The 19,042-nt window shown below is 40.4% G+C and overlaps 1 protein-coding gene across 1 annotated transcript in view; it reads right to left on the reverse strand.

Moving 5' to 3' along the window:
- DIAPH1 (diaphanous related formin 1) overlaps window positions 1–18,826 on the reverse strand; it is a 100,512-nt gene extending 81,686 nt beyond the window's left edge. Inside the window, exon 1 of the mRNA XM_057491004.1 lies at window positions 18,565–18,826. Coding sequence (XP_057346987.1) covers window positions 18,565–18,681 — 117 coding nt within the window. The 5' untranslated portion in view covers window positions 18,682–18,826. The remainder of the gene's footprint in view (window positions 1–18,564) is intronic.
- Between the last annotated feature and the right edge of the window lie 216 nt (window positions 18,827–19,042).

A 19,042-nucleotide genomic window follows, 5' to 3' on the forward strand; every position in this document is an offset into this window, starting at 1 on the left:
TTTTGGTTTTTTAACAGCATGTAGTATTTTATTTTTTAAAAGTGCAGAAAATACTCTGTAAGAATTTTTTATTCAATAGAATTAGATGAGTAGAAATTTTCCAAGGTTATTAGCTGATAAAGGAAAAGAATGTAATAGAATTGCATTTATTAAAATAAACTTTGTATTCTCCGAAAGATTTTCAAGATCATTAAATCTTACTTAAATCAACACAAACTGTTCAAAGGTACACTGCATCCAAAGTAACAGCATCAAAATTAAATATGCTTGGCTGGAAGTGCTCTGCATTAAAACCATCCATCAACATTAAAAATGAAAAGCTGTCCCTCCCTCCTCTTCCAGAGAGTAATTCAAGGCTCTGATTCACTTACCACATCCTAATGTAATATGTGGAAGATAAATCTTTTGCTCACCATCTACAGGAAATAAGAAACTTCCTAGACACTTTACAGTTTGGTCTAAGAAATAGAAAATATAAAAGTCAAAAGATCCCAAAGTATGCCCTGTGAAGCCAAACTAATTAAATAACTTCATGAGGTTGAAACATACCCTGATCGATTACCATAATAAATGCAAATTAACTTTAAAATTTCTTTTCTGTAACTGGATTTGTTATGGCAGTGTTATATCTATTAATAGACTTCAGCTTTTAAAACGTGGGCTGATGAGACTCAACTTGGCAGTCTTCTGGACAGAGGTTTCCTCTGTTTGCCTAGTAACAAAATAGGACACATTATAAACTCAAGGATATAAGAAAATTCATTGAAGGGACTGCTGATCACCTCTACCCAGTTTCCTGAATCTCTAACTTGTCTCTCTAGTCAGGAAAAGGGCACAAAATTCTCAAACAACTAAGGATACAAGTCTCTTGGCACAGGATGTTCGTGTAGCCAAACAAAAGGTAATTATGTAGAGTCTAGCAGCAGAGAGGTTAGCAAGGATCTAGTAAGGCAGTATGATTAAACATTACTCTGAACACAGAGTACATTACACAGCAAAAAGTGTTTCTAATTCCTATCACTATGCTTCACAAGAACAGTTAATCATAGACAATAATCCCATGAACCATGTGACTAGCACACGGTAATATAAACTTACAAGTTGCAAGCCTATACCTCAGTACTTTCTAAAGATTCTGTGCAGGCTCTTAGACCAGACAACAACCGTCTCTGAGCTCTTGGCTGACTATCACCAGAACACCACGGCTGAATGCCACCTGTCCCCCACTCCGTGAAGACTCTGGGAGGGCCAGGATCCCTGGGAACGGTAGGATTTCTTACAATAACTGTAATTACAATGCAATTCACTAAGTGCCTCACGGTATACTAAATTCCCACCTCTCCCTCTTCCGACATCGACCCTTGCTCATGCACTGTTTAATTAATTCAGTATAAGGGCAAAGTTTAGTGTGGTAGGTAAAATTCTACAATGTCCCCCAAGATACCCAGCCTGATGTATACATCCTGTATAAATTACCAGGACTATAAATATGATAGGCTCTCACTCCTGTGATTAGATTGTGTTACTTGGCACAATTTACTTTTAAGAAAGGGAAATCCTCTATGTGGGCCTGACCCAATCACAGGAGCCCTTAAGTCTGGGGTGAAAGGTTAGAGATACAAGGATTCAGCATGCCATATCTCTGGCTTGAGCATGAAGGGGGCCAAACGGCAAGATTTCCAGGCAGCCTCTGGGAGTTGAGAGCCAGCAAAGAAACGGGCGTCAGTCCCACAACTGCAAGGCTGTCATCCTGACTGAGCCTGGAAGTAGATTTTTGACTGGTGCCTTCAGTTGAGAACTGGCCCAGCTGACACCTTGATTTCAGAACTCTAATCCTCTGAGAAGACAGACTTCTGACCAATGGAATTGTGAGCTAATAAGTGAGGTTTGTTTTAAGCTGCTAATACAGCAGTAGGAAATTAATGCATTAAGCCAACAGGTGAAACCTAGAATTTATCTAGAACTTTGGCTAAAGTCTTGATCTTTTTATTTCTGGCATCCTAAAAATTGGAGCAAATCACTTTCATTCTTCATGCTGCACTTCCCCTACTTATTAGAAAACAAAACCAAACCAGACACACACCTCTTGGGACCATAAAATGGAGTGGTGAGAGGTCACTCTGTAAGGGTAATTGTGCTGTTATTACTGCAGAAAGACTTCTTATAAAATATACACCTAAAGACTGTACTAGTTGACACTGCACTCCAACAATAAAGCATAAGAAAAAACTTGTTCCTCATTTATAAATTATACACTTAGCTAGTTGGTCATTTCACAAAAAGAACTAAAGGATGTACCTAGGCCAAGCTCTAAATTTTGTATCAGCTCTTTCTTGAGACTGTTTATTTTAACTGTTTCTGTGACCAGACTGTAAATTGTTTGGGGGCAGGAACCCACATCTTGTTCATCTGATATGCCCAATATTTTTTTTATTAAGATATCATTAATATACACTCTTATGAAGGTTTCACATGAAAAACAAACTGGTTATTACATTCATCCTCATTATAGAGTCCTCCCCATACCCCATTTCAGTCACTGTCCATCAGTGTAGTAAGATGCCACAGACCCTATTTGTCTTCTCTCAGCTACACTGTCTTCCCTGTGACCCCACACACACCATGTGCACCAATCATGATACCCCACAATCTCCTTCTCCCTCCCTCCCCACCCGCCCCCACACCCCTCCCCTTTGGTAACCACTAGTCCCTTCTTGGAGTCTGTGAGTCTGCTGCTATTTTGTTCCTTCAGTTTTGCTTCGTTGTTATACTCCACAAATGAGGGAAACCATTTGGTATTTGTCTTTCTCTGTCTGACTTATTTCACTGAGCATAATACCCTCTCGCTCCATCCATGTTGTTGCAAACAGTAGGATTTGTTTCTTTCTTATGGCTGAATAGTATTCCATTGTGTATATGTACCACATCTTCTTTATCCATTCATCTCTACTGATGGACACTTAGGTTGCTTCCGTATCTTGGCTATCGTAAATAGTGCTGACAAACATAGGGGTGCATATATCTTTTTGAATCTGAGAAGCTGTTTTCTTTGGGTAAATTCCTAGGAGTGGAATTTCCGGGTCAAATGGCATTTGTATTTTTAGTTTTTTGAGGAACCTTCATATTCCTTTCCACAATGGTTGAACTAGTTTACATTCCCACCAGCAGTGTAGGAGGGTTCCCCTTTCTCCACATCCTCGCCAGCATTTGTTGTTCCTAGTCTTTTCGATGTTGGCCATCCTAACTGGTGTGAGGTGATATCTCATTGTGGTTTTTTTTTTTAGATAATTATTTTTTATTGAAGGGTAGTTGACACACAGTATTACCTTACATTAGTTTCAGGTGTACAACATAGTGATTCAACATTTAAATACATGACAATTCTAGGTACCAGCTATCACCTTACCAAGCTGTTACAATATCTTGACTATATTCCTTATGCTATACATTACACCCCGGTTACTTATTTATTTTACCATTGGAAGTGTGTACTTTTTTTTTTTTTTTTGAGGGCATCTCTCATATTTTTTGATCAAATGGTTGTTAACAACAATAAAATTCTGTATAGGGGAGTCAATGCTCAATGCACAATCATTAATCCACCCCAAGCCTAATTTTCGTCAGTCTCCAATCTTCTGAAGCATAATGAACAAGTTCTTACATGGTGAACAAGTTCTTACATAGTGAATAAGTTCTTACATGGTGAACAGTGCAAGGGCAGTCATCACAGAAACTTTCGGTTTTGATCACGCATCATGAACTATAAACAGTCAGGTCAAATATGATTATTCGTTTTATTTTTATACTTGATTTATATGTGAATCCCACATTTATCCCTTATTATTATTGTTGTTATTATTATTATTATTAATAAAATGCTGAAGTGGTAGGTAGATGCAAGATAAAGGTAGAAAACATAGTTTACTGCTGTAAGAGGGCAAATGTAGATGATCAGGTCTGTGCCTATAGACTAAGTATTAATCCAAGTTAGACAAGGGCAACAAAACATCCACGGATGCAGAAGATTTCTCTGAAAACAGGGGGGGTGAGGTTCTAAGCCTCACCTCTGTTGATCCCCGATTTCCCACCTGATGGCCCCCCTGCGACTGTGCCTGTCTTAGGTTGTTCCTCCCTTGAGGAATCTTACCCATCTCTGGCTAACCAGTCATCTTCCGGGCTGCAAAGTGCTTTATAAAGTCAAATACTATATGATGATGAAACCAATGAAGCCAGCTGGTCCCCCTTCTGTGGCTCCCACCCTTATACAGAAGCTAATTAGAACTAGAGAGAAGGGAATAATGGAAACCTTCAAATGTAGAGAAGAACTTTCCCTTCCATTGTCAAGGAATGGCCCAAGGGTGACATCAAATGAGGCAATATCTCATCTACCATTTAGAGAACAAACCAGATTCTGACATCACTACTACTGGTGCCAAGGGCCTAAAGAGGAGTTGGGTAGAACTGGAGCACCCACTTCAAAAAAGAAAAAGGGTATCTCAGATGACAGGAAGTCTAAAAGAGAAGCACAAAATGACAAAGAATTGAAAAATAAGAACTACAAAGCTAACTGAACATTATAAAGTCAAATGTGTTTAAAGAAAGAAAACTGAAGATTATCTAGCAGTCCCCAGAATGGACATAGCTTACTCATGCTCCCCATGATCACTAAGGAAAAACTGCTATAGGAATATGACTCTTGATGGTTCATCACTTAGTTCCATGCTGACGAGCAACCCCACGGGTAAAATCAGTATTGGAGAGTTTAAACTCATTAGAATTCATACAAGAGACAACAGAAAGAATACAGCAGAGGGGAGTCCAAGATCTTTTACTCCTAATTAAAAGGGTTCTTTCAATCTGCCCCTGCCTTCCAGAATCAGTATCTTTTTCCTGATACCACCCAGAGAGCCCTGAAAGGCAGTGGCACATGTCAAGCACACGTTAGAAATGCCATAAAACAGCATTAGGTAACTATAATCTAAGTAAGTTTCAGTAACTTATTTACAAATTTGAAGCAATTTATGATAAATTAAGGCAAGAAATTCAATTTCCCTCACAACTGTCTAAAACTGATGGTGAGCATTTGCTTTCAAAAAACCACATTTCCGGACTGCACTTAAAATGAGGGAAAAACTATCTTAACATTAGGACTCAATCATCTGATAGGCCCAATATATGTTCCAATAGTCCTCTAATAGTCCAAGAAGGTGATTTTCTTGGGGAGAAGGAGAAGGTAACATTTTGCCTAAGCTCTAAGACTGGCATAACATGCATCCTAGATAGCTGACAGCCTGGAAGAAAAAAGGAAAGTCTACTCAGGTTTCACTATTCCAGCTCAGCAGGACAGGTGGCAACCAGGCTGGGAACATTGCATTCCTCCTGTAAGTCCATCTAAACTGTCAGCCCCCTGCACCCCGGAGCATTCATGGATTGGGCAACAAGATGCCCACAGTGAAAGTGCTCAGATTCTGGAAGTCCTAGTTTCCCAGCAAATATCACGAGGTGTGGTTGACATGCCTTTCTCCTTTGCTGTCATCAAGGAGGTACACATATATATTCTGTCACCTGGTGAGATGTAAGCAAAGCTTCCTCCCTTTCAAGCATCCTGAGGTTCTGATAAAACTTGTATGCATATACAGATATCCCTGCTTCTGGGAAGTTCATCCTTTGCTTTTCTGAAAGAACTACATTAGTACCTGCTTTTGCTAAATGAAAGAAATCCAAAGATGATTTTCACTTTTACAAAAAAGGAGAGTGAAGAGAACTTTGGGCGTTCATTTTGCACCAAGTCCTCACAGAGGCTGTGCGCACCGCAGCAGGCAGAGCGGCCCCGCCACGCTCCTTCCCCGGGACCCACACTCAGCATCTCAGCATCAAGCCACCAGAGCTCTGAACTGCGTCTGTGAGCACCTGTGCTTTATCCTGACTTACTCTGTGCATCCGTTAGCAAGACGTGTCCTAAGGTATCATAAGACCCAAGAGAGGTTATTTTTTGGGTCTGGGAACACTCAAAATTTTTTCCATATAGATTAATGGTAATTGCATCTTCGCTTTACACCACTTTCAGTAAAGGTTTCACAGAAATGCTCTACTTTTGGATAGTGGGGGAACCTGTGTATATGATAAGTAATGTTCACCTATTTTTCCAAAGTTTCAACATATTTCTCAAGCTCTAAATACTGGTACTTGTTCTTCACTCGCTTACAGGCCTCTCTTTACTGCTTGAGCTTAGAGAACGCTGTGATTATTCCTTTAAAAAAGGGGTGTTGTCCATTCATTTGGAAACAGTCAGTGACTCAGGAATGCTGTTTCCCAATCTCCGTAGCAACTGTCTTCTCCTCCCATGCTGTGATGTGAGTAGCAGGACCTCTACTCTTCCTCAAGGGTGGGCACGTGTCTGACACACCCAAGGCCTAGCAGACAGGAAGTTCCTGCAGCTGATTCTCCTTCTATTACAGGCACTAACTATGAGGCCACCTTGTCTTAAATCCCATTCTCAGGCCCTTCATTTCTAAATGATGGGTATACCTCTTTTTTTTCTATCCTCACATCATTCCTGAATAACCAGAAATAATCACAACCCACTGATAATAGCTTAACTAATCCAAAAATGGCACTACTACTCAAAAAGCCAGACTTATGAAAGCACAGTAAACATTTTCTGGCCTTTTACAAATCTAAAATAAGATTTTATTTTGAGGAAATCTTGGGGGTTGGGGGAAGGAGAGCAGGAGGTGAAACCTCGTTATTCCTCTATCACCAGAAATATAAGCAAGAGTTAAATAGGGTTCTTCTAGTTAAATAGATACTTCTGGCAACTGGACTTGTGCAGAACTATGTTCTGATACAAACACATACAGATTTTCATGCCAAAGTACTTAGGCTCCAAAGGGAATCCCACATATCATGCATTTTTCTCTTTGCTTTTACCTATTTAAAAATAACTATTATTTCTGGAAAACAAGGTAGGGGATTTGCTCTATTTTCATATACAGCTATATTTTCTTAGAAAAATGTGTATCACTTTTATAATAAAAACAGATTTCCACTTCAAATAAAAGTAGCAATTTTCAAAGATTAGAAAGCTAGAAAATGTGTATGATACACTGTTTTAAAAGCAAAAAACCTGTATGAACTATAATTGCAATGTTGCAAAAACATCTGCAGAGAGATAATGAGAATATTCACAGACTAGGTGAATAAACACTAGTAATAAATACAAAAAATAGAAATGTGGGATTCTTAGATATTGTTATTTTGGAAATGTATGTATGTCTTCTTTTAAAAAGAGCACTGAGAAGATCTTAGAGCGGCATCTAAAAGCAAATCAACACCACCTGGTTCGCATATTCAGTGCCCTCCAGGGCACACTCTTCTCCAGTAGTACTGTGCTTAAGGAAGCACTGGCAGGCCACAGTTAGAACACGCAGGATGCCAGTGCAATGCGAGAAAGAACAATGAATAGTTGGCGGAGTCTAAAAGCTAGTTTACCTAATTACATGACCTTAAGCAACTCAATCCCTATAGGCCTCAGTGGCCTCCTCGTGTTAAGATGAGGAGACTGGGTCAGATCATTCCTAGGGTCTCTTCCGGGGCCCTTAAAGACTGTGCTTGGGTACTACTGCTCTTTTTGAGGGCAGCCCAATGCCTGCTGCTTGCCCGATAGTACATATCCTACAAGTGGCTTCTCACCACTTCTTGTTGTGGTTTCAATCACAGGAAACAGACGTCACCCATGGGCCTAGAAGTAAGTAACGAACAAGCCCTGGCGGATGCAAAGAGCTGCCAACTAAGGCCAACTCCCATCTTTTTAAAATATAAGAATCAAGAAATCACTAGAAACCTCTATGCCGGAGGTGCCTGACATACACCTTTCACAAAAACTAACAAAATTAAAAATATCTCAGTAGAACCCATCCAGTATGATCAAATAACTTCAGAACAATCCAAAACTTCTTTGCTTCTATAGCCAAATGAAGAAATTGCAGGAACTCTATAGCCTTGGGTAGGAGTATATGAGTTTAAGAAAAAAACAGGGCCCTCCTATTATTACCAGTATTTTTTGTGAAGATCCAGACATACCCTGAGGACTTGAAGACTCATCCTTGTGAACCTTTCTGTAGCTATGAAAGACTATGATATTAATAGATTCAAATATCATGGGGACTTAGCAATTACTTACTTTAAATGTGTGTTAACAATCACTAGAGCACTCACTGGGTCAAATATTGCTACATTTATAATGATAAAAGCTGGCAGCCCTGCCCTATGTAAAGTGACGCAGAGATTTTCAATCCTGTAGACATGTTCCTTCATTAAACACAAAACAAAGCTCTAAGATAGTACCTCTGGAGAAAAATAATAGTCTTTTCTCAACAGAGTTCTGGCTGAGTATAGTTACATTAGTAGGTTGCTCTAAATCATAGTTACACTGAGGAAGGAGGTCCAATGTTTTCAAAATTGTCAGTCTCCCACACTGGACTACAGAAATGGAGAGCCTTGAAAATAATCTAGCCTAAAACTAAAATACATAAAAGGACATGGCTAACATAAGCTAACTACCACACCACTCACAACTGCTCTTAGGCACCCTTACAGGCTAGATGGGAGGGACTCCCCGCAAAAAGATATCTCCATATATATATAAGGAGAGCGAGAGAGAAAAATATGTAAATAAAAAATATATTTAATTATATATTATATTTATATAATATGTGAAAATATATAAGTATATCATTTAATCTATTAATATATACAAGTATATATATAACTTTTTTGCCACCATAAAAGACTAACAAATAAGCATGTAATCAAAGCCTACACTGTATTATACTAGACGATGTTTAGAATAGGGCCCAAAGATAGCGTCAGATGGTTCCCAGAACGGCATTCCCACCTGAGCCTACAGGGCGGCTATACGGCTTCGAGGTCTAGCTGGAGAGGGCCACATCTTTAAAAATCTACATCAATCTCTGAAAGTTTGGAAAGATGGATATATTAAAACTGGTAAGGATTGGAAATCAAACTAAATTATCTAAGCAAAATCTGGGTAGCAGAAATGATTTACTGGAACCTTAATACTAATTTATTTATGTTCTTGGATTTACTTACTACAAGCTGTCACCACCGCACATTCACATGGCCAAAAACTGCATCAACATGCCTCATGGCATGTTACAAAATGCCAATTTTCAGTCCTGCTTTCTGCAGGTTTCTAACCTAAAAGTCTAAAGAGAACCTAAAAGCCCTTCCCAGAGATAAAATACTCTCTATGATCTCCAGTGGCTACCTTTCTTAAATGATTTATCTCCCATTAATCCTCTTGACTGCTAAAACTGGGCCATTTCTCTTTACTGCAGCCACGCATTCATACTGCTAAGCCTCTGTTTACACGGCTTCCCACCCATGAAATCTCTTTCTCCTCTTCTCTACCAATTCTGTGTTTCCAGGACCTGTCATATCCTCCATCTTCTATGAAGCTAACTAACATTGCCCATAATTATATTCTAAATCATTTACAGAATTTGGTACATTAGCACATACCTTTTAAATTACTCATGCTAAAGCTCTGGTTTTACAAGAAAAGACTAAGAAAAGTGGAGTGACTTGTTCACAAGGTTAATGAGTTGCCAAGTCAGAAACTTCAGTGGGAGCGGGAGATAGGAGTTGTAGTCCTAAATCTAGTGGTAAATTTGGACAGATCACTTCTCTAGGCCCACATTTCTCAATCTGTAAAATAAAGGGATTGAATGAAATAATCTTTAGCACCCTTTTCACCGCCAGCATTCTAAGATTCTGAAACCTAGGTCTTCTAAGTCCAGTAATCTTTCCACTTAATTCCTTTGCTTTTCTAAACTTCTACAGTTTTTAGTTTATACTCATGTCCTTAGAGCTTTTCCTACCCAATCTTCTGTAGACATGGCTGGGTTTACAATCTCTTAAAAAGCAAGGACTGAACCTGATAGGACAACCACATGACTTCTTGCTCTTTAGGCTTTTGGATCTAGGGTAGGTCCACATAGATTCAGACAAACAAGAGAAACTCTATTCTCTACTCTTTGCCACCAGTCATAGACAAAATCCTAGTTCCAAGATACCTGTATCTCTGTAGCAATGTCTTAATTATTAACCACAGGCAAGTAACTGCCAGGTCTAAAGAACAAACTTCAGCAGTCCCCAGAGGGAGAAAGAGACCCTAGAGTCATTAACCATTGTTTCTCATAATCCTTAGTCAAGTTTCAGGGCCACAAAGGGAGAATAACATGTGCCAATTCTAAAATATATAAAAGATAACTATAGAGATGGCCTAGCAACAACTTCCTCCTCTCCGTTTGTCACCACTACTTGGTGCTCTCAGCAACTTAAACAACTAAAATTCCTGACAGGTGATGCTATCAGATCTGTTCTACTTACAAAGATGATAGGTTACATAAAAAAAAAATAGTAATTGACAACTTTCTAATAATCAGGGGGAAAACAGCATGCACTGTAACAGCTACTTTTTCATGTCTAAAAAGGATTCTTACAATGGTTTCAAAGTCTAAATTACTAAATGCAAGAAGGAGTTAGACATTTTGGCCACTGTACTTTGTACATCAAGACCCAATAGTTCTTTCCCACCAAATGAATGGGAGAAAAGTCCAGTTTTGACAGATTGTCATCATCAAAGGACTCTACAGAAGATACCATCAAAATTATCTATGAAATTCCTAGCAGTGACTACTCTTTTTAACATTTTTTTAAAGGTATCATTGATATACACTCATATGAAGGTTTCACATGAAAAACATTGTAGTTACTACATTCACCCATATTATCAAGTCCCCTCCATACCCCACTGAAGTCACTGTCCATCAGTGTATTAAGATGCCAGTCACTACTTGTCTTCTCTGTGCTACACTGTCTTCCCCGCAACTCCCCCAACACCATGCACCAATCATAATGCCCCTCAATCCCCTCCTCCCTCCCTCCCCACTCACCCTCCCCCATCCCTACCCTTTGGTAACTGCTAGTCCCTTCCTGGGAGTCTGGGAGTCTGCTGCTGTTGCGTTCCTTCAGTTTTAGCAGTGACTACTCTTACGCTGCAGGTACATAAACTGCCAGTACAATGTGGTGATAAGGACTTTTTTCTTCTAATCGACTAGACCTAGGTTTGGATCCCAGTTCTGTGACCTAAATCAAGTTGCTTGATCTGAGTTTCAGTTCAATTATCTATAAAATGGGAATAACAACAGTACCTATTTTATAAGGTTGATGTAAAGATTAATGAGATAATAAATCTAAAGCTCTTTACCACAGTGCTAGGGCTACAGTAAGTATGCAATAATTAACTGCTATTTTTACTGTTACTTACTGTTATTCCCTGTCCTACCAGTCTGGATGGAATTAATCTTGCCATCTATAAAGATCGTGAATATTTATTAGTATTTATAGATAAGAAGATTGGCATTATACAACTTGTAGCACACTAAGTCCAAGAAAACAAAAGGTTTCTAACATCACCTAAGATGATGAAAATGCTTGCAGGATAAATGAAATCTCAAAGGTCCCCGATTCTAAGAGTACCAGAAATGTTCTGTCTTGCCTACAGGTGAAAATTCACATCCCCCAAAAAAAATGTGAAATTAACTCACATATCCACAAAGGAAAAGAGAATTTAAGGGTTATATCTATATAAAACTTTTAGAAGAAAACAGGAGAAAATCTTAGTAACTGTGAGTTTAGCAATGAGCTTTCAAATATGACACAAAAAAAGGGGAGGGCTTTGCAACACAGAGAAGACAAGTAGTGATTCTACAACATCTTACTGCGCTGATGGACAGTGACTGTGATGGGGTATGTTGGGGGGACTTGGGGTAGGGGAGAGCCTAGTAAACATAATGTTCTTCAAAAAAATTAAAATAAATAAATTTTTTAAAAAATATGACAAAAAGCAAAAGGCAAAAAAAGTAATTGGACTTCATCAAAATTAAACATGTTTGTCCTTCAAAACACACAGAGAAAATGAAAGGTTAAGTCACAGGAGGAAGAAAATATTTGCAAAACACATATGCAACAAAGGACATACTTTGGACTATAATAAAAAGATTTTTAAAGGGCAAAAATTTTGAACAGACACTTCAAAGAAGATATGCAGATAGCAAATAAACACATGAAAAGATGCTCAACATCATTACAGAAATGTAAATTAAGAATAGGATTTGCAAATGAGACACACTACACACCTTCAAGAATGGCTAAAATTTAAGACTGACCCTACCAAGAGTTGCCAAGGAACTGGAACTCACATAATATGTGTGGGAATGTGAAATGGTTGTACAACCACTTTGGGAAACAGCTTGGCAATTTCTTTAAAAGTTAAACATAGCCCCACCATACGAGCTAGTCATTCCATTCCTAGGATTTTACAAAAGAGAAATGAAGGCATTATGTTCAGAGAAAAACCTGTACACAGAGGAAAAATAAAAACCCAAACTAGAAACAATCCAAATGCCCATCAACAGGTAAATGAATAGATTATAGTAGATCCTTACAATGTAATACTGTTCAGCAATAAAAAAGGATGCCCTATTAATACATGTAACAACACATTATTATGCTGAAGGAAGCCAGAAAAAGGGTTCATATGGTATGATTCCATTTATATAAACTTCTAGGTAATACAAACTAATCTGCAGTTACAGAAAGCAAATCAGTAGTTACCTGGGGATGCAGACACAGAGGGAGGTGAGGAAGAGAGACCACAAGGGGCAGGGTGAAACTTTTGAGGGTGATGGATATATTAGTTATCTTGACTGTAGCTGTGGCTTCAAAAATTGTGCACTAAATGTATGCAGTTTCATGTATGTTCATTATACACTAATAGAGTTCTAAAATAAAAAGGGGGTAGAGGGTGATATCCAAAGGGTGTGTGGCCAAAAAAAAAGGTGAAGACTCCTAAATAAAGTGTAAGGTGGAGGGGGAAGTGTTATTATCTTTATTATCTCTTTTACTCATCAGAAAGAGAAAGGGAGAGAGAAAGAGAGAGAGAGAGAGAAAGAAAGAAAGAGAGAAAGAAGAGAGAGAGAGAGAAGGAAGGAAGGAAGGAAGGAAGGAAGGAAGGAAGGAAGGAAGGAAGGAAGGGAGGAAGGGAGGGAGGGAGGGAGGGAGGGAGGGAGGGAGGGAGGGAGGGAGGGAAGGCAGCTGTACATGAGAGATAAGCCCACTACCAAGTATACTGCTTGGTTTCCTATGACCTTTAGGACCAAAGACGGTTTCTAAGTCAACCTCTGTTGAGCTCTTAATGTATGGTAAATCTTAAAATACAAATGCTATGCTTTCTCACAGTACTATTCCTAAAACAGGGAGTAAGTCAGAGAATCAGAAATCCAGAAAAATAATCCAGGACACCATAAACTCTACCTGTACCTGCTACTTTAACAAAATGCCAAAGTAGCTACTGCCTTAAGGACCACTTATAACCACCATCAAGGATGGAATTTCTCATCTTCCATATAAGAATGCTTCCACATAAGAAAGCCATGTGTTTCTCTTAATTCAGTTGTTATCCTTATTCTCCTTTGCGTCCCTTTATCTGTTCTGTCCCCGTTCTTGGAGGAAAAAAATTTAAGCAAATAGTCTGACAAATTGACACTCCCTATTTGTCACAGAGCCAAGCAACAGAGAGCCCGTTTCTTCAATCTTTTCTTTCTGTCTTGTAGCTCTCAGTGTATTCTTTGCTCTTATATAATTTCTTTCTAATACTATAGTTATTCCAAGAACCTGAAATTTACTAACGGAAATGTAGAATCCAAAATTTCTGATTCTTGTCCTCTATTTATTTATCTAATTCCCACCTCTTATCCGCCTGATGTTTCCAGCCTACAATTATATCAGAAGGGATTAGGGCACTGAGTGGGTTGTTTTTTTAGCTTGATGACATTTAAAATCCCTTCTAACTCTATAATGTTAAGTAAGGCTATCCTTCATAGCAAGCCTTAATAATGAATGGAGGTAAGAATCTCAAACTTGAAAGAACAATGATTCACTCACAGTTATCCTGTAACCGGTGGTAAAATTCATTAAAACATTGGCTCAATATTTCTCTTTTCCTTCAATAATTCTTTTACTTTCTTAAAAAGGGTCCCTTGATTCTAACAACTGTGTTTGTAAAAAAAACGAAAAGAAAAAAAAGGACAGGTAGAAAATAAGGTAAAATATGTTCATAGTGATCAGACTATACTTTTCACTTTTAGCTTTGAGGTTTTAAGAAACTTTAATATCAATTGCTTTTACAGCTCCTAATTCCCCAAAGGCCCAGCTCTCCACGGGACTGGGACCAGACCCTATGGAAGCGGGGAGGGAATAAAAACCGAGGTGGGGGATGACAGGCAGCTGGGCAAGAGTCTGTCTCACCCGACCCTAACTAGGTGTGAATACCCAATGCTGCTTTGCTGGTTAGCAGGTGAATTTTTCCCTACTGCTTTCAAACAAAAGTGACTGAGAAAGGAGACTTAACATAAATTTTAAAAAAAAGGGAATATGTTTGTTTCAAAATGGGGATGCTTTTTGTACTCGTGATTTCAGCTGAGACATAAAATGGGTGAAAACACCAGCTGCATATAGAAACCCTTTGTTTCTGTGTAATACCTAGTACTTCTTGTTAAGGAACATGCTTATAACCTGTTTTCTAAATCAAATGTGGTATATTACCTTATCTTCTAAGCCTCCATTACATTTCACTGGAAATATAACACTCTCCAAGAATAATTTGGCAATCCATTTATAAAATACACTTGAGAGCTCCAGGGGATAGCAAAAGGTTATTCTCTCATACAGGAAATAAAACCAGTCTATTCTTGACCCATAAGCCCATTAACAAAGTTAAATAACTTCTCACTTATTATTTACTTAGTTTTTATAACAAACATCATTTAAGGTCATACAATTTTTAGTTATTTTTATAAAAGTATCCCTATATTACCAACTCTCCCAAGGCAGCTATTTCAATTGAGGCATTCCCTCAGTTTCACCTCCTGTGCGGGAGGATCTCCTTTGAGACAAGTTAATGTGCCATCAAGTGGATCCTCTGGCTGTCTCTTCAAAGACAAGGAAGGAAGGGCAGAAATGTTTAAGGTATTATTCTGTCATCTCAAACAGCCTCCCTCAAACTTAGCCAAACTAAGTAATCACTGTGTTTATCATCTTTAATAAAAAAAGAAAGAAAGAAAACATGACTTGCATAAAGTCCTCCTTGGTTTTCTGAAAACTTCTGGGTCAAAGTTAATGTCTTCTTTAAGAGAGAAGCAGACATCTGCATGAACAACTTCACTTCTTTCAAATTCCCCACCTTTCCTAATATCTGTTTAAAATTCTGCCTGGCAACCTTCACCTTTGACCGCTCTCATTTTGGATAGAGGGGTCTACAACTACACATTTATACTTTGCTTCTGAAGTAGGATGAAACTGCAACATGGTAATAATTCAGAATAGCTATTCAAAATTAAACAAGATTTTAAGTTATGTATCTTCTATTCTCTCTAATCCCACACTAAAATTCGTGTTTTACCAAGTTATGCTCATAGCTGAATCAGGAATCAATATTCCTTCTTAGACTGTATAATTTCTTGATAGTATGAGAAGATGTGGAATCTAAAATGCAGGAATACTCTGCAGCCTCCTAACATCCTGGCTATACTTGCCACCCTTACACTATTTCGGAAATCAGTCTGTTTGACACCCACATTCATTATTGTTGAAAAGTTAGAAAACAGTATGTTCACTTCGAATTTTTATTTTCCTTCATCTTGAAGGACTTCCAAAAGGAATTGGAACAACGCTGGAAAAGGGGTATATGTTCAAGGACCAGGAGGAGACAAACGCATGAAGAATCAAGGGGGAATACCAGGCTGAAGCCCAGCTTCAGCTACACACATCAGCATCTATGACAACCACACAGATGATTCCCAACCACTTCTGAGACTTACACTCCACGTCCGTTCCACATGACACCTCAGAGGGTAAGAACAGATCTTTGGTAATCTGTGAGTTCTGTATTCTCACCAGTTGTTCTGTACGTAGAACCTGCACTAACCTGGAAAGATATGTCACAGCTAAAGGGATTAGAAACCTCCCAGATGCAAACAAATAACCTTTGGGCACACTAAGTCTAAACCAGTGCAGTTTTATAAAATACATTCTTAATGGAGTTCCAGAGGACACTCTCAAGAAAAGGTGGAGTAGGCGAAACAGCTTTGAATTCACTTTTAGCCTGTAGTTCAAGAAAACTAAGCCATGGGTAACAAAAGCACACTAGCAGTCTTGCCCACTCCACCCACCCACATATACATACACAGACACAAAGAGAAGTGGATTGCAATGCTCCTCCTAGTCTCTCATTTCTACAGGGTTCTCATAAAAAGAGCAATGAGAAAGAATATTCTAATGCTTTGAGGTACATAACATCAGCAACAAAGGGGTTAAGTAGCACTTTCCTGGAAACTTTCCAGTCCCCTAGCTACAAGTGCAATTCTTCTCACTACCTGTGCTACATATCTTTAAAAATCCAGCAGGTTAAGAGTTAAAACCAACATCTCAGGAAGTAAAAGAGAGCTTGGTTCCGCTCCACCCTCTCTAAAGCAAACACCAAAAACTCTTAGCCAAATCCACTCAGCATATACAAAAGTCCATGGCCATTCCAAAAACAGGTGAGAAGCTGAGTTTCCTCAGGCATTTCACCTTTCAGCACCATGCACTTAGTAGATTTCACAAATTTGTGAAAAGTAAGTGCTAGATAAAACAAAAGCACATATAAAATTCTATGAAGGACTTGAAAAATATTTACAAGTCACAGAGGTCACTATAAATAAGCAGGAATAGCTGGAATTCAGATGAAGAAGGTCAAACAGTACCCATGGAAACAAAAGCAAAACAGAAAGATACAGAAATAGAAAGAATATGGGCCCTAGAACATAAGCTGCAGAAGGCAAGCTCTAACTAGAGGATCGATTCTTATCCTAAAGAAACACAGGAAAATGCTCCTTCAGTTACCAACGCCGGTTGTGACTACTAGGAAAAAAAGATGTTCGCCAAATAAAAACAGGCAGTTACTGACAGCCAGCCCATAAGCCACTGGGAAGGATAGTTCACAGGCACCTGCCTTGCTAGAAATAGGTAGGAAGAGATGAGTCACTTTTTAATTCTGTTTAGTTCTGTCCACATCTCAACCCTCTAGGTCCCAAAGCAACATTTTCTTCCTGTTTCCATCACTTTATCAGTTTTCTTCCCAAACTTGTGAAAGTTGGGTCAGAATGTGAAGGGGTGGGGATAAGAGAAAAGAGAAAGAAAAAGGAAAGATATAGAAGCCATTTGACTAGCAGAAAGATACTGGGGTGGGGGCATAATTACCTACAAGAGCAGACTAAATAAATACAGTTACAATTAGCAAATGATTACTAAGATCCAAGTCTATCCCCCTCTTAGACAGAGCCCCATGTCTTGCAAAGCTTTTACAACATAAAGGGGGCAAATAGCTCCCTGGAGAGAGGAGTAAAAAATATTTAGTGTGGGCAGAAGTAATGAAATGATAGTGTTACATGAATATCGATATTCCCTCAGACTCGGATTGGAAGTAATTGGCACCTGAGGAAAGATATACCCTTCTACAAGTCAGAAAACGGTATCAGCCTTGGAGCACACCAAGTGGCAGAAGAGATGAGATGGTGATCATGCGAAATGTATGAAAAGCACAAAGTCAATTACTCACAAACTTTTGGGACTTGCAGTATAACTTCCTCCCCATGGGGAAGGTTAATCACCATCCTAGGTCAAGAAGGCTGATCAGGAGAGAAGTTTTAACCCCCTGAAAAGTGATAAGCAACAGGGCAAAGAGAAAGGTTCTCCGGATAGAGAAACACTGGGAAGCAAATTAACGTCATGTCCAACGACTACAGGACCTGGGCAGGAACATTCCTGTAATCACAAGGACAAACGTCCAAGGGAGGAGGGCAGGGAGGGCCCAAGCCAGGTAACATTCCTGAGGGGAAGGATTACCAGGTGACACCGGGCTGAGGGCCCGAGGTGGGGACTGGGCGGGAGGAAAGTTAGCAGGTAAAAGGGATCAATCTTGGGGAGGGAAGTGACCTTTAGGAGAAGCAAGGAAGAGGCTACCGAAAAAGGAGGGAGGAGTAAGGAGAGAAGACGGACCCAGAACAGCACAGAGGACCGAGACAGAGAAGGCGTGTTCGGGGAACAGAGCAAGAAGAAAGGAAGTGGGGCTGAGAGGGAAGAGATGGGGCTGAGACCCGCCCGGGCGGAGGGCGGAGGGCGCAGCGGGCGGGCCGGGGTGCGAAGGCAGCCCCCAGGCTGCCGCGGCCAAGAACCGGGTGGGACTCCGGGGTTCCCCGAGGTCCGGCCGCGGTAGGATGTCGGGCTGTGCAGCCCAGAAGCCAGCAAAACGAGAAAGGGAGGCGCGGGGGCGGCTCCCTAGAGACGGGCGTGCACCCCTGGCGCCGGCGGCGGGGTCTCCGGGGTCCAGAGGACGGTTACGGGGTCGGACCGGGGAAACGCGTTGGGAGGGACACTCACAAATTTCTTGGATTTGCCGCCGTCGCCGCTTGCCGCAGGCAGCTCGTCCGGGCTCCGGCCCTTCTTCTTGTCCCGGGTCCCGCGGCCGGGCCCCAGGCCCCCGCCGAGCGGCTCCATGTCCAGGTTCACGCTGGCCGGTGCCCCGCGCCTACACCGCAACCGCCCGGTAGCTCCAAACCGGCCGCTGCCGCCGCCGCCCAACAGCTCTTCAGCCCGCTGCCGCGCCCCGCCTCATTAGCATGCCGGCTGCGCGCGCCTCATGAATATACAACCGCGACGTCTAGCTGCCGCCCTCCTGCCCCACTTCCGCCCGGACCTGCAGCCCCTACCAATGGGGGAAGGGAGGGGGGTGGAGGGAAGCCGCGGAAGCAAGCTACCTGCCCCGCGGGCCTAACCATTCGAACCCACGTCGGGGGGTGGCGCAGCGAGGAACAGCGCCCCCTGGCGGCTGGAGCGGCAGAGGCCTCCCCGCTTCCGC

Source organism: Manis pentadactyla, chromosome 13, assembly GCF_030020395.1.
Source record: "Manis pentadactyla isolate mManPen7 chromosome 13, mManPen7.hap1, whole genome shotgun sequence".
Taxonomy (NCBI): Eukaryota; Metazoa; Chordata; class Mammalia; order Pholidota; family Manidae; genus Manis; species Manis pentadactyla.